At 33.5% G+C, this 15,788-nt stretch overlaps 1 protein-coding gene across 1 annotated transcript; it reads right to left on the bottom strand.

Annotated features, from left to right (window-relative positions):
• Nucleotides 1-1,818: 1,818 nt before the first annotated feature.
• LOC139896774 (vacuolar-sorting receptor 6-like) lies at nt 1,819-9,833 on the bottom strand. The gene is made up of 13 exons (XM_071879410.1): nt 9,412-9,833; nt 5,611-6,306; nt 5,155-5,243; nt 4,628-4,697; nt 4,457-4,540; nt 4,306-4,382; nt 4,149-4,230; nt 3,959-4,041; nt 3,802-3,865; nt 3,597-3,725; nt 2,438-2,541; nt 2,234-2,359; nt 1,819-2,154 (listed from the first exon to the last, which is right to left on the bottom strand). The coding sequence occupies exons 1-12, from the start codon at nt 9,722-9,724 to the stop codon at nt 2,243-2,245; spliced, it is 1,908 nt and encodes a 635-aa protein (XP_071735511.1). The 5' UTR covers nt 9,725-9,833; the 3' UTR covers nt 1,819-2,154; nt 2,234-2,242.
• Nucleotides 9,834-15,788: the final 5,955 nt, after the last annotated feature.

The following is a 15,788-nucleotide window of genomic DNA, read 5'->3' as shown; positions in this document are numbered from 1 at the left end:
ACCATAAAAATGATAACTCATTTTACCGGTTGAATCTACTGCTTAATTTGTAATTACCATTTAAAACACTAACAAAATCATCACATGGAAGTAGCATTTAAGAACATGAACTTGCAGTAAATATAGGGGTTGTAGCTAAGAAAACGTAACGGCTAAAAAAATGGGGACCTGCTATTCGGTTCACCGTTTTGGTTTTAATAAAATCATCACCGTAACAAAATTACCATCGGATCTATTAACAAGTAATCAAAATAACATGTTCCCTATTACTAGCTACATATAAGAACAAGAAACTTGTAAATTCAAATTTACAACGCCCTAATGATTACAAGAACAAATCGCTATTGGTGATGTTGTATCACCTACATGTTTAGAATCTATTATTGATGATTTCATCATCAGTATTGAAACCCACCACCGCAGATGAGTTAGATAAAGAAACGGAGACAAGAGAGAAAATCTGAGAAAATGAAAACGTACGGAAACCCACCATTGTGACAAAGATTTGAAGAAAACGTATCGAAATTGGCGTATCGAAGAAAACGAAAACAAAGCACAATTGATTATGAAAATATTTAGTTGTGTTGATTGTAAATTAGGACGGAAAAGATTTCATTTTGTGTAAGGGTTCTTGTTTGAATCAATCAATTAAATCACTAAGAGTCTAAGACCATTTCTAGCACAACGTTAGGAGGTAGTGGTGAAGTGACTAGGCATCGGTGATGCGGGGAAACGCCGCTAACGTGGCGTCACCGCTGACCTTATGCCGGCGTTAGTCAATCAAGTGACAGAAGAGAGGATGGCGTTTGAGTATGATATAACCAATCAAAATTTGACACGGATATATTTATATTATTAATTTATCTTTTTCCACCAAACTTGCAATCATATATATATTTATCCACATTACCTGTAACCTTTTCACTCACTCAAATTTAGCAATCATCAATATTTACCTTCACTCTATGGCATTGTCAGCTCACAGTCAGAAAATCATTTTTTCTTTAAAAGTTGCATCATCCGACTTCTTGCCACCATCACTACGGATCACGGTTAAAAATGGTTTTAGTTATCGATTATGTATGTTTTTTTTAATATTTTGTACAGAGGAACGTCAATATTGATTTGGGTTTTGCAAGTAGGTGTTTGAAAAGGGAAGAAGAAAGGAAAGAAAAGGAAAAGAGCTGGTAAAATACCAAAATACCCTCACGTGCTAGGTACATGTCAAGACTTAATGGGATTATACTAACGATTGTTAGTGAGAGGGACCAACCATGTAATAAACGATACTTCGGTGACCTACTAATACTAATACGGAACAAAAGATAAATGACAAAATGTAAAATATTTAACAAACGTTAAAGATCAACAACATAATTTTCTCTTTATTATAGGCTAGTTTTATTTATATTAGCCATTAATTAGCCATATTTATAAAAATAACAAACCAATTATGACTAGGATTGACTTCTTATAAGCTTGATTCAACAAAGTCTGTGTCATCACACAATATAGGTTATGTTGGGTTCAACATAATTCAATATATACTAAAATCTTAATTTTTTGATTCAAAAATAATTGTGTTAGAAATTTATCACTCGATGGAATTTACATTATTTAGAATTCCAATTACTTATTGTAATATCATCGAAAACGTGACAAATAAAAGCACCCTTGCATAATACTAGATTTGACAATGACAATTGACAATAAGTAATAAAATTCATCATATACAAAGACTAGTATCATTGAAACTCATCAAACTTTAGGCTATAAGTTCGAGTCCTAGACAAAAAAAAAAAAAAAAAAGATGTGTGGATTTGCTGTTTAGAAAAAACACATTATATGTTTCATTTACGAGTACATGATTTTATAGAGTTATAACTATTATTTATTTATAGTACATGATGCACTTCGTGATCAAATGATTTCAAGAAGACTATTGTCACCAAACCAATATCATAACTTGCTATGTATAACTGTTTTGAGAGGCATATGCATCCCCATTTTCTGCTTTTAAACATGCATGAAATGTCGTATAGCTTTTTAACAAAAACATTTACATCTCACTAACTAACTTTATACACGCATCATCCTGTAATCCAGGCTCCGAAAATCGCTCCCGTAATCCAGTCTTTCTTTCGTCACCAATCGCTACATGTGACAACTCTGTAAGTGTAATAGAATCTAACTAAAGTAACACCCAAAAACAAGAGACAAAGATATAAAATACCTTAAAGGACTATACAGTTGATGTTCGATTTAGGGGTTCGTTTTCATGAGAAACCACTAGGTTCGACTGATTATCGAGTGGCATGTACTGCGACATAATTGCCATGATCTCGGAGTCCATATAAGCCTGTAACATTAAACAACGATTAAATCGTGCATACTATGAACCAGTTGTTAAAACATCGATAAATAAAGACGCACGTACCCTTAGCCTGTATCTATAGAAAATGTAACCGGCTAAACCAACAGTCGCTACTACCCCCAGTACTAACAAACTAACGACCCAAGCGAACTTTGAAGCCTTTCGTTCTGCACAATATATCCAGATAAAATTTAGTAAAACAAACGAAAATTACTTTTAAAACGGGTCGGAAAAGAGTATACTTGGCAAAGCAAGTACAAAGTCCTAAAAATGGGTCAAATGGGTTTGTCTAAAACCCATTGGGTCATAGACAAATATAAAGGAATCGATCGGTTGGGTCAAAATTCATCAAGTCCAACAACTAGAGAAGGGTCTAACCACCGAACTATTGGTTGAGTGGTAAAAAGCCTCAGTTGGTTCTGGGCCTGTATCCTTGAAAAAATAGGTGCAGGTTCAAATCCTGAGGGGGGAGTTTTCTCCAAAGGTTGTGCCTATGGTATCCTTCATTCTGTGCGGGCCAAGCAGTTAACCTAAAGCATTCCGGGTACGCTTTGTGCGATGGATGCGATGAGTTTCTTCCTAACGGGTGTGTGAGTGGCAAATGAGAGAATTCGATGCCAAAATTGCCGTTCTAAAAAAAATAAAAAAATAGAGAAGGGTCTAACGGGTCTTTTATATGGGTCTAACGTTTCAGTTTTCGTGATCAAGTTTTTAGTTTAGCAATCTAGTTGCAATTTTCGATTTTCAGTTTCGCGATCTAATTTTTCAGTTTCGTATTTTAGTTTTCAGTTTCACATTTCAGTTTCGTGATTCAATTTCGCGTTTCAATTTCAAATTTCAGTTTCTCATTTCAGTTTCGCGTTAGTTTTTCAATTTCGGGTATTAGTTTTCAGTTTTGGGTTTCAGTTTCATGTTTCAGTTTCATCTTCGCGTTTCAGTTCCAGTTTAGTTTTCAGTTTCACGATTTACTTTGAATTTCCAGTTTTCTATACTTCAAATCTGAAACACCAAACCGAAAAAAAATCTGACCCATTTGACCCGTTTAAAAGATCACGTTTAGTTTTCATTTTTCGCGTTTCAGTTTTAACACCGACCTATTTGAACCGTCTAAAAGTCTGACCCGTTTGACCCATTCAACCCAAAACCGGTTTGACCCCTTGCACAAACCGACCCAATCTGACCCGTTTTCCAAGTATAGAAAAGAGTAACAAATCAATCTTACCGATACATGTATCTTGATCAGCTATATATAACTTGTCTCCCTTGCATTTGCATTCATATCCCCCATAAGTATCCTTACATGAACACCCATCACATTTACACGCTAATCCTTCCTTGCACTCGTCGATATCTGCAAAATTAAAAAAACTGGTATGATAAAAACGTCAAGCATAAGTCCGAGTGATGGTGAGAACCATGTCTCTTACCTTCACAAGTACGCCCATCCCCGCGAAAACCTTGTGGACAACTACAACCGGTTATATTAGTTGCCTGCATAACAAAATACGAATCAAATGAGAAGATTCCAACCATATATTTCTTGACAAGACTACATAACAGCTAATTTAAGGAAATTAAACTTACTGAGCAAGCTGAGAACTTAGTTCCGTCCCTTATATCGGACCAACATCCTCCATTATTGACTGTACATCTTCCAGCGCCAACGGCTGTATCAGTTAAACCAATCAATCAATATTTAGATTAATAGATCCTAAACTATGAAACATATGCCATAAAGTTATACAAGAGTGGAAAGATGAAGAAGTATGCATACCTTCACAAGATGTGTACCCGTCTCCTCGATATTGCACACCATTAACCATAGGGCATTCACATACTCTTCCCCTAAATGTGTCCTAAGAAGAAAAAAAACTTATGTAATAAGTGGAAGAATTGGTTTGAAATAAACAGAGTCCTCTGTTTTTTGTTACCTTGCAAGCACTAATGCTGTTTTGTGAATCGATCCAGCAACCACCGTTCCTTTCAAGGCACTCGTTCGTCTCAAGATCTGTTGCATAAAATGCACAATGTATGAAAATGACATCTTTATACAAGTGTTGATTATATTTTAACAAGTTATACCTCCACTTAAACATATAGGAGGATCAGCTGTCTCCTTAAATCCTGAACATATAGCTCGTAATACCGCAGTTCTTTCCAATTTGCCTACAAATGAAAAATAATTGTTATATTGTAAAATGACGAAATGTCCCTAGTGGCCTTGAGCACGAATAAATTAGTGAAAAGGACTACCTCGAAATTGAACGTCGTTAATGACTAATGTTGGCAGGATGGTTACATCACCACGCGATCCTCGTCCAATCTACTTGTAAACAAGAACAAAACTTAATTGTTTTATACTTTATATATCCATCTTCTGTTAGAATTATACCCGGCAATTGAGACCCATACCATTGGGTTAGTTATTTAACCATTTTGGTCCATAAAAAAGGTTAAAAATGGGTCCAATTTAGATCCGGAAGAAGCCTAGAAAATATATATAAGGTTTAACGTGTCTTAATGGGTCTTTACGAGATTTAAAAAATATCGTTATCTAGAGGTTTTACGAATTTAAGAAACATTGAGAAACGGGTCTCAACCCAAATCGACCCAACCCAACCCGACCCAACCTATTCGACCTGTCTAAAAAATCCAACCCGTTCAACCCATGACCCATTTTAACCCAAACCCGTACGACTATTAAACCAACCCAACAACCCGACCTGTTTGCCAGGTATACTTGGAATAGACTATTTTGTGACTTCAAAAGATAAAAGAACCTGAGAATCTTGCTCGAACTTTAGTACTTCATTCTCAACATCGGCTTCAGGGTCGCCCATGCATTTTTGAATCTTTTCGCTAGGCAATCCTGGTAATTCACTAGACGATTATACGCCGTAACAAGTTTAACAAGACATATATTTGGATTTTGCTAACGACTGGCCTTAGGGCTGTCATTAAGATGCTTAAAACATTTGTACAATTCTATAACCACCAAATTAAATTTAACACATAAGTGCGATGTACAATATGCTTATTATGCACGTTGACGACAACCGTGAGGGCTGTCATTAACGTGCATAATTATATTGTACATAACAGTCTGAGATTGACTTTTTTATGGCGGTTGTAGAATTGTACAATGAATTCATGCACGTTAACGACATCCTGAGGGCTTTCCTTAGCAAAATCCATATTCATATATATATTGAATGATATTTAGTTAATTATAATACCAAGTGACTTGATGACATCCTCAGCACATTCTTTGCTATATTTTTTGTTCTTCATAGAACATCTAATATGAAAATCAGTCACATAATCCCACCATACCCAAGACCTATTACTCTCATTAGCAACTTTATGAACACAAAGCTGCCTCAAATTTTCAACCACAACATCTTTCCCATTATACCCTTCTCCAAAATTCTGTTCAGGATCCGGTGCACAATAGCGTCCGTGATTAATACACTGCGACCGACACTGATCGCTCAAAACAAACGGTCTAGGACAGAACCATGTTATATAATGTGGTGTGAACATTGTGTAACCATTTCTCTCAAGTATTTGTGCATGCCCTTTAAAGTTCTTTATGAAATTCATTTGTTCATCACAACGGACCCCACATTCATCGTTGCTGTTGGTCCATAGCTCGTACTCGACTCGTTTGTCTGGGTGGGGTACGGACTCAGACCAGTCGAGCTTTAGTAGGACTTCTTGGTCACCTTTTTGTAAAGCGTCTTTTATGGATTGAGCAAAAGTTTTGTGGATCAATGCTGATGGGATTGTGAGTTGTTCGATGAAGCTGTCGGCGGTTGAACTGGCCTCAGGTGAGTCCATCGTTATGAGAGGCTCGTCTACGGTGTCCGCTACTATTACAGCTGCAGCACCTGCCTGTTGTGCATTCCATGCTTTTAAAGCAAAGTAGCACTCTACAATACAAGGTAAAATGTTATGTCATGTAAATAAATCAAAAAAGTTGTATCAACAGCGATTAGAAATACGTGAAGTACAAAAGTAATGATTGTTGTGCAATGCCTAAAGGGTTATGGCCATAATATATTCATAAGATGTTTAAGTTCAAACTTCACTAACATCATATTTATAAGTGGCAAGAGAAATTATTGGAATCGGACATGAAATAATTCGATTTGTCCATGCCATGTGAGTAAGCATAAACATAAAAACGTATTTGTTTAATTTCAAATAACTTTGGATCATATCGAAACACTACATCACATAACTTATGTTATAATTGATTATTTGATTTGATTTGATACTTGATATAATTAATACGTACTTTATACACTAAATGTGGTGAGAATGTGTGTAGTTTCAGTTATATCGGATTCTAGTTTTGAGTTTGCGTTCACATTACAATCGGTCCCTCAACTTCGGCTATATTTACACAATGACCCCTCACGTTTACACTTTTGCAGGGGTTAAAAGTGTAAATATATAATTTTATTAAAATAACATAAACTAATTCCACCGGAATTTATAACGGGCCCTATCTTCTCGCTCGGTGCGAGTTAAAGTTTTCCGAGACCACCGTTCAATTCGGAAAAACCTTACGAACCCAACGGGACTAACTATACGTGAAACGGACAATTTTTAAAAAAACACTAAACACAACGATAACCCGTATCTTCCCGCTCGCCACGAGTTAAATTTTTTCGACGGCAGTGTCAGACTCGAAATAATTTTATGAACAAAACGAAACTAACCACGTTTGAAACGGACACTTTTAAAAAAACGCTAAACACAACGACAGCCCGTATCTTTCTGCTCGCCGCGAGTTAAATTTTTCCGACAGCGCCGTTACACTCGAAAAAATTTATTGAACAAAACAAAACTAACTACGTTCGAAACGGATACTTTTTAAAAAACGCTTAACACAACGACATCTAAAACGGCACTTAACACATGAGTCGTATTCCCCTCTATAAATACACAACGTTACGTTAAATATGAATACGCAGCCCGAAAGCCCCCGCCGCAACGCGCGGGCCGGTCCGAACTAGTTATTCCATATTACAAGCATGTCAAACACCTTCTAACTAATCCTCAAAAAGTCAAACATCAGAACCTATTATTATATTATGTTCTTGTTAACCTAACTTAAAAACTAGATAAATACTCGATTTAATTATATTCCAGATTATTGTAATGGACAGTCGGACAGAGCATGCCTTTAAAAATTTGAAAATAATAAAAATATTGAACGTTCTTTACTTATGTAGGAGTTTCTCGAATTATTAAAAGCTGAAATTCGTCGAGTTGATATATAAAATTCTGTAGATAATTTGTTTTTTAATATATTGTAACAAAAATAAAAAAATAAAAAAAAAATACATCATGACAAATAGGTTGCAAATTTCAATAGATCAACGGGCCGGTGGGCGTAGACCTCCCAAAGCCCAAAAAGTAACGGGTTGGCTTTACAACCTAGACATTGTTTTGAGTGATATACGAAGGGTCTGTCTGTTTGTCCTCAACAAGTAGATGCATGTTCGATTTTAAGGGCCGGAATCTAATTGATACTGCGAGTAATTAGCTTCTCGGAAGGGGTTTTCTCACCGTTAACCGTACTTCCAGGGTTGTTGCGATTTGGATTTCCTCCTAATGTGTGTGTGAGTGGCATATGATCGCGAAGGTGATTAAATCTCATTCAATTGTTGTCGATACTGCCGTTAAAAAAACGGGTTGGCTTTATTTATATAACTCTAAAATAGGTGAGTTTATTTTCTTGTATCCTATTGGTTAGGCCGTTAGAAATTGTTTTATAACTACATAAACTGACTGTGCATTGTTGCATAAAATGTTTTTACTGTAAACTTAAAGAAAATAGATAATGACGTAATGTTGATGCCATGTTGGACGTTAGCGTCCTAGAAAAAAAAATGACAAATTACCATTATAGGACACTAATGAACAATACTAGACGACACTGGTTGGTGGGTAAGGCGACATTGATGTTGGTACTATTTAGTATGTTTGTAAATAAACGTAAATGAGTGTTTATTTGTTAAGTTTATAAGCAAATAAAAAAACCCTTTCAAAAGCATTTATATCTTCTTATTCAAAGAGAAATGAAGAAAATTTTGGCGGGATGGTAATAATCCTCAAGTTCTTTCTCAAACTCTTATGGTCAAGAAAAAAATTTATGGAACCAGTATTTCCGAATTTGGGACTTCCGGGACCCCTTTCTTCTTGCCACTTCCCAAATTCCCCTTAATCTTTATGAACTCATCAGAAAAGGGACAGAGGGTCCCGGAACTCCCACCACTGGACCCTCGTCATCATAACTTTTTGTAAACAAGTTTCGACAGTTTGGCAATTTTCGCACTTTTTGGGTGCCAAGCGGGGTTCCCGGATGGTTCCATCAAAAAGTAATTATGATGAAACATGCTTAATTTTTTAACGTAGAAACACTTGTTTAAACAATCTTACTATCTTTAAGATCGATTATATAGTGGGTTCGGCTATAACTGCAACATAATAGTTATTCATGTTCAATCTATTTGAGAAGAAAGATTAATTTTAATCAAACTTATGCGGTCTAATCGAATTATCGTGCGATTTCTTACTTTTTTCTTAACCACTTCAAGATATGTTACTATTGAGGTTTTAATATGAAATCTAGTATGGTCGTACAAAAGAAAAGAAAAAGTAAAAAGGACTTGACCAATTATTTATGTTGGGATGGTTTACAGGGTATACTAAAATATTTTCAGTTATCATATGACTAAATATTATGGAAATTATACGAAGTAACAAAATGAAAGATGTTGATCATTAGTTGATCCAAACAAACGAAACACGTAGTTATATGTATCTGCGATCCCGTTCACTTTTTCATATTTGCCATATAATAAAAAATTGTTATGTTATTATTGGTTTGACCTTCATATATAATACGGAGTATATAATATTAAACTTTGATATAACAAAACTAATTTTAAAAACAAATGCAATGTAATGTATGATGCGTGTAATCCAACCATTCAGAAAACATAAAGTCAAAATTGAATTACCTCCCCGATCAAGAAGAAGAATAGTAGGACGAGACGAAGACTTTGATTTAAATGGTTTATCTCCATCGAACTGTTTGCAACCAAAAACAGAGTTGGGCTTTTGAGGATAAACAACCGAACCCACCATCGAACCACCGTAATTAGGCTCACCAAAGTTACCGATGGCTGCATCATGCTTGGACCGTAGATCAATTGGTGACAAAACACTTATACTACTTTTTTCTACCACAAATCTCCCTTCCGTTTCCTTCGTAATCCACATCATCATCACCATCAGTATAATCCATCTCGAACCCGACACGATCATATTCATCGAATTCGAACAAACGAATGATGATCAAGATAACAAAATGAAAAAAGATGAGACTGGGGAGAACAGAAGAAGTAGTAGGTATTTATGTATTAGTTTGGATGCAGAATATAGAAATATTGATGATGGTGGAAACTAAATTATGTGGAAGTCAAGAGTAGACTTATTAGATAGTTCTATTATAAAATTAAAATGATAAACTCTACATATAATACATAATATTTTTAAGTACGTTATAACACTTCTAAGAACTACTAAAAAAAATTATATATAACATGTTATGGTAATGTTTATTTATTATTAAGAGCTACATTAAAAAATTGTAATCAACATGTTATGGTGATGTTTTTGTATAATATATGAATTTTTCTGGCTTACGCATAAAATAATTATAAAATTATGTAACCCACCATTAAAAAATCAATAACTTACCGCTATGTACAGTTAATTTATTCATATTAACGACACTATTTTCTAATTTTATTTAATACAGTAATTTTTAAACACTGATTTTAGTGAGATTGTTAACAGGTAGATTAGTGTTGTAAAATAAAATAATTACATAACTTTAGACCACTTCAAGTATGTTAGCAAGGGGCAAGGGCTACATTATAATAATTGTTTTTATATTTTACATATTATATTATGCAAATGTAAATGTAAATGTAACGTAATAGTGATGTTTTTGTTTTGTTATTTGGGCATGGCGTAAAGGAAACGGGAAATGAAGGTTTGAAAGGTGGTGGAATGAGTCAATCCCAACTACTTGGAATGCTACTTTCCAACTTCTATTTCTCTTTTTTTTTTATCCGTTTACTTTAGCTTTAATTATCCCTAGGTATACCTTAAAATTATTATTATTATTATTATTATTATTATTATTATTATTATTATTATTATTATTAGTATTATTATTATTATTATTATTATTATTATTATATTATTATTATTATTATTATTATTATTATTATTATTATTATTATTATTATTATTATTATTATTATTATTATTATTATTATATAAAATGCTAAATTTGAATACTATAGAATGTGAATTTATTTTAGTTCAAGTTGGGGTTTTAGAAAACTTTTAAAATTTCGTGAGTCTACACGTCCTCATATTATTCACCTAGTTGGTAATTATAGAAATACTAATACTAATACTAGTTGGTAATTAAAATTTCGTGGGCCTTTGACTAACATTATTTCGAACAAAGACCGTAAAAGGGTGAGTTTTCTAAAATGACTTTTACTACTTCATCTTGACTATGGCCTGATGCGTAGACTTCTAGATATCCTAAGATTATGAATGTGAGACCTCCTTGTAATAATAACGATGATGGTATTGCAGAGGGGGGAAGAGGGCAACTTAAATGGTGTTTTGGTCAAGGCTACTAGGGAAACTATAAGACATCGTTCTCAGCAGGTAGTCTGGTATGCTTTGGTGTGAAATGCACTCATCATCTTAAGGCACGTATACATTCTATGGCTCGTTATGAAGGAGAAACTATAAATGCAAGATAAACTGCATTCTTGGGAGTTGGTTGTGCATAATCAAGCCCCTACAAGTGTAATATGTAGTTCTCGATCGGATTCCCAGTAGTATTTATACTTTTCGTGTTCATATGTGATTCAGGTTTGGAATATAGCTAATTCTCTTATCCATATCCCCATGAGTATTAATGATTTAAAGGGTATAGTTGATTGCGTAGTTCATGTTACTAAACGCAAAGTTAGTCGAGTGGTGGTTGTCCGTTTACTATTTGCACCTGTTATCTACTTTATATGGAAGGAAAGAAATATTAGAATTCTTGAAGGAAGCCTAGAAATTAGGAGCAACTGTTCCAAGTTGTTTAATGTACGGTTCGACTCAAGTTAATGTCCTTAATATAAGAAATTGTTTCCGTGTGTTTCATTCATGATCACAATCGACAATATATAGAGCATATTGTTACCACTACTTTAGGCAACAAACCAATCAATGATCCTATCTTAAATACACAATATACGGATCCTTTTTACAAAGTCAAAAATATCACCTAAACATACATATTATATACTTGACATGTATATCTATTGACTAATACACTCCCGTAGTCTGAACAACAGGTGGTCGAATGTTCAGACTAGCTCAAAAATCTTAAAAAAGAACTCTAGACAAGCCTTTGGTGAATATATCAGCTATTTGAAAGCGTGTACGCACGTGCATGACTCGAACTTGACCGTGAGCTACCTTTTCTCGGACAAAATGAATATCCATTTCGATATGCTTTGTCCGTTGGTGTTGAACTGGATTTCCTGAAAGGCAGATCACGCTGACATTATCACAAAAAATCACGGTCGCCTTAACTCGAGTAGTAAATTACGAAGCCAACAAGATTCAGAGACTACATTTACCACTTCTCTATATTCGGATTCGGCGCTAGAACGAAAGACAGTAGGTTGGCGTTTTGCATACCAGGACATAAAATTAGAACCGAGAAAAACAATAAACATGTATTTGTTACTTGAGATTTCTCCCTACATAAGTAATATTCTACGTTGCTCATACCACAATATTTTATTACTTAAGATTACAAATGTCATAGGTTGAATTGACAAGCTATAACCTTAGTTACTTGTGTAAAACAAACATAATAAACATGTATTTGTTTTAAGAATGCTTGATTTTTGCACCTTTAGTCCTATAAAAAAAAAAATAAGAAGAAAAAACAAAGTAAATGGATCGGGTTAAAGAGGAGAGTTGGTTTCTACCGTGATTCAACTAGCAATTGACTAATTATGGTGTAGTTTGACTTAAAATAAGGGTTTCTCCATTCTTAACTTCAACAGTGAAGGGGGATTTAAGGGTTTTTTGTGTTTAACTCTCCGGTGTAACGACCCGTCCTAATCCATCTGGACGAAGTCTTCAACATTTGGTTCCATTGCGAGGTACTGATCTAAATATGCCATGAACGACTCCAAGTAATATCTATAAAATGAGCAAATGCACAGCGGAAGATTTCTTTCATACTTGAGAATAAACATGCTTAAAAGTGTCAACCAAAAGGTTGGTGAGTTCACGAGTTTATCATAAAACATTAAAATTCAGTAATTTTGATAGACCACAATATTTAAATGTTGCGTGGTACAAATGGGCCCGAATCCTATACCCACCTGTAATGTACATGCGATTTCTTTTAAATACAGTACACATATCTCGTGTACGAAATCATTTTTCATAATGATTCATAACCGTACACATATCTTGTGTACAAAATATCATAAAAATTATTCTCTCGATATATAACATTCACTTTGCTTTCATTGCTTGGCTTGGTAACCGACCTTAACATATAATGCGCATCAAAATATCCCCAAAATAAACAGAACTTTCAGTCTGTAATAAATATATAAACCTCGAAGTACTAAACACCACGCCCACTAGCTCTTCCGTCTAGTGAACATTCTGGGTGGGGGTGTTAAATATAACGACCCTCATTTTTCCATTCTATATTTTTCCAATATTAAATGCCCAAACAATATAATTAAACTTAACGATTAAGCTTTAATCAATAATTGTTCAGAGTTAAGAATTATAGAACATAATAATTAACTTTGTGTAATAAACGACAAGTTAATAAAAGATAAAAATAATGAGCTAATAAACTTTCGTGAACAAAATATAATACTCTAAAACTTGTAGCCTTTAAACAATTAAATTAGAACCTTTAATGAGCCATTTAAGCTAATCTAAAGTACAAGGGTTAAAACGAAAAAGTTCCAAGCCCTTTCCATGAAACCCTAGCCGAAATTTTAAGGGTAAAATTACCCTTTTGCCCTCCTAAAAACCGTCCCATATCACTCCTCCCTAAACCCTAACTTGTTCCCTAAGTTCCTTTAACCTAAACCCTAGTTCTAGAATTTTCTAACCTCACCTATAAATAGAGGCCTAAGCTAATGCATTCTATGTACCAAATCATTCTACAATTCTCTCCCAAAAATCATAAAACCCTCTCCCTCTCTCTCTTGGAATTCGGCCAAGATAGCCACCACCACACCACCATCATCTTCAAGTGATCTTCAAGTAATTTCAAAGGATCTTCATCGCGTTCTTCGTGTTCATCAAGATCTTCAAGTGTGTTCTTCGATATTCAAATGTTTTGATCTTCATCTTCCAGTTTTCTTCATCTTTTCTTGTTAATCTTCAACATCATTCATCAAGGTAAAAATCCTAGATCCAAACTTTTAGATTCTATCTTTCAATTCATGTTATATTCATAATTATTCATGCATGATCTTAACATCTATATTGTGCATGTAAATATATATATATATATATATATATATATATATATATATATATATATATATATATATATATATATATATATATATATATATATATATATATATATATATACATACGCCCCTACGGTTTTAAAAAAAAAGAGAGAAATTTTGTTTGATCTTCAAAACCCTAGAGATTTGATAAAGATTTGTTAATAGTTAAAAAAGGAAACAAATAAATATATACCTAATATATATATACATATACGATTCTATATATATATATATATAATTCTATATACATATATATACACAGTTATATATATATAAAAAATTATATATATATATATATACATATATACGATACATACATACATATATATATATATATATATATATATATATATATATATATATATATATATATATATATATATATATATATATATATTAAATATTAAAACCCTAATTAACCTAACCCTAATTATTAAACCCTAATTTACTAAACCCTAAACATTTATTATATATAACCCTAATCATTACTTTACTAAACCCTAAACCTAATACTACTTTAATACTATTAAACATTTATTACTTAAACCCTAATCATTAATTAATTAATAAACCTCAACTATTAATACTACTTAACTAATAAACCCTAATACTACTTATACTATATTACTAATACTACTTAACACTTATACACTTATACTATTACTAACACATATACTATACTACTTATATTATAAGATTTACAATAGTCATTCACGATAGCGTGAAATTACTTGAACGTCAACGCTACTTAAGGCCTAGGGTGATCCTTGGTACCACTATGGGACGCTTGTGGATTACGAATGCCAAACTTAGATTTTGGTCAAGAAATCCTAGGCCAACCGGTAACAATTGGTCATTCTAGTGACTCGGCGGTGGAATAGATGTTTGGGTATGATGCACAATGTTAACCCGACTATAGTAATCATACACTTAGATGCTTTCACACTAAATAAGTGGTAGACTTATTAAGGACAACTCACTAGTGTTCAACACTAACTTACTATAAATGAAAACTTTCTAAACGTGGAAACTATCTAAATATGGAAACTTACTAAAAGAGGAAACTTACTAAAAATGGAAACTATCTAAACATGGCAACTTTCTAAATATGGAAACTTTCTAAAAATGGAGATCTACTAAAAGTGAAAACTTACTAAGAATAGAAACTTAGCAAAATGAACTATACTTAAGTACATACATACTTAAACTTAACTTAAACTCGGGCAAAACATCTAAACTATTCTTAATGTCATTAGGTTGACATTCGACTCACGATCATCCAACTCATTTATCTTTCTCTTCCAAGGAATAACTCTCTCATCTGCTTACTAAGGTGAATTCATAACCCCTTTTACTATTGCGCAATTTATTTTAACTTACTTGGGGTGAGACACATGCTACTTTTACTATTTACAATTTAGACACAAGTACCAACTGTTAAACTATGCTATACCCGGCTATGTCCGACTAAGTCCCTGTAATGATATTTTTAATTTCTCGTTAAATGTATTCTTAATTATTGGGGGTAGGCCTATCGGGAGTAACGTCCCCGATACATTTGACTAAGTCTTTGTATTACTTAATAATGAAATTAAACTGACAAGTATAGACACAACTTGTCATTGGGGCAAGCTTTGAACAGTTAGTCTAAATATCATGAATTGGCATAACTTTTTGATCCCTGCGAGATCAACTTTTAAGATCTTTGTGATCTACTTATGAAAACAAATCTTGTGGTCTAAAAA

The sequence above is a fragment of the Rutidosis leptorrhynchoides genome, chromosome 3 (assembly GCF_046630445.1).
Source record: "Rutidosis leptorrhynchoides isolate AG116_Rl617_1_P2 chromosome 3, CSIRO_AGI_Rlap_v1, whole genome shotgun sequence".
Taxonomy (NCBI): domain Eukaryota; kingdom Viridiplantae; phylum Streptophyta; class Magnoliopsida; order Asterales; family Asteraceae; genus Rutidosis; species Rutidosis leptorrhynchoides.
Note: the sequence above shows the minus strand (reverse complement) of the source record. Positions and strands in the feature narration are given on the sequence as shown.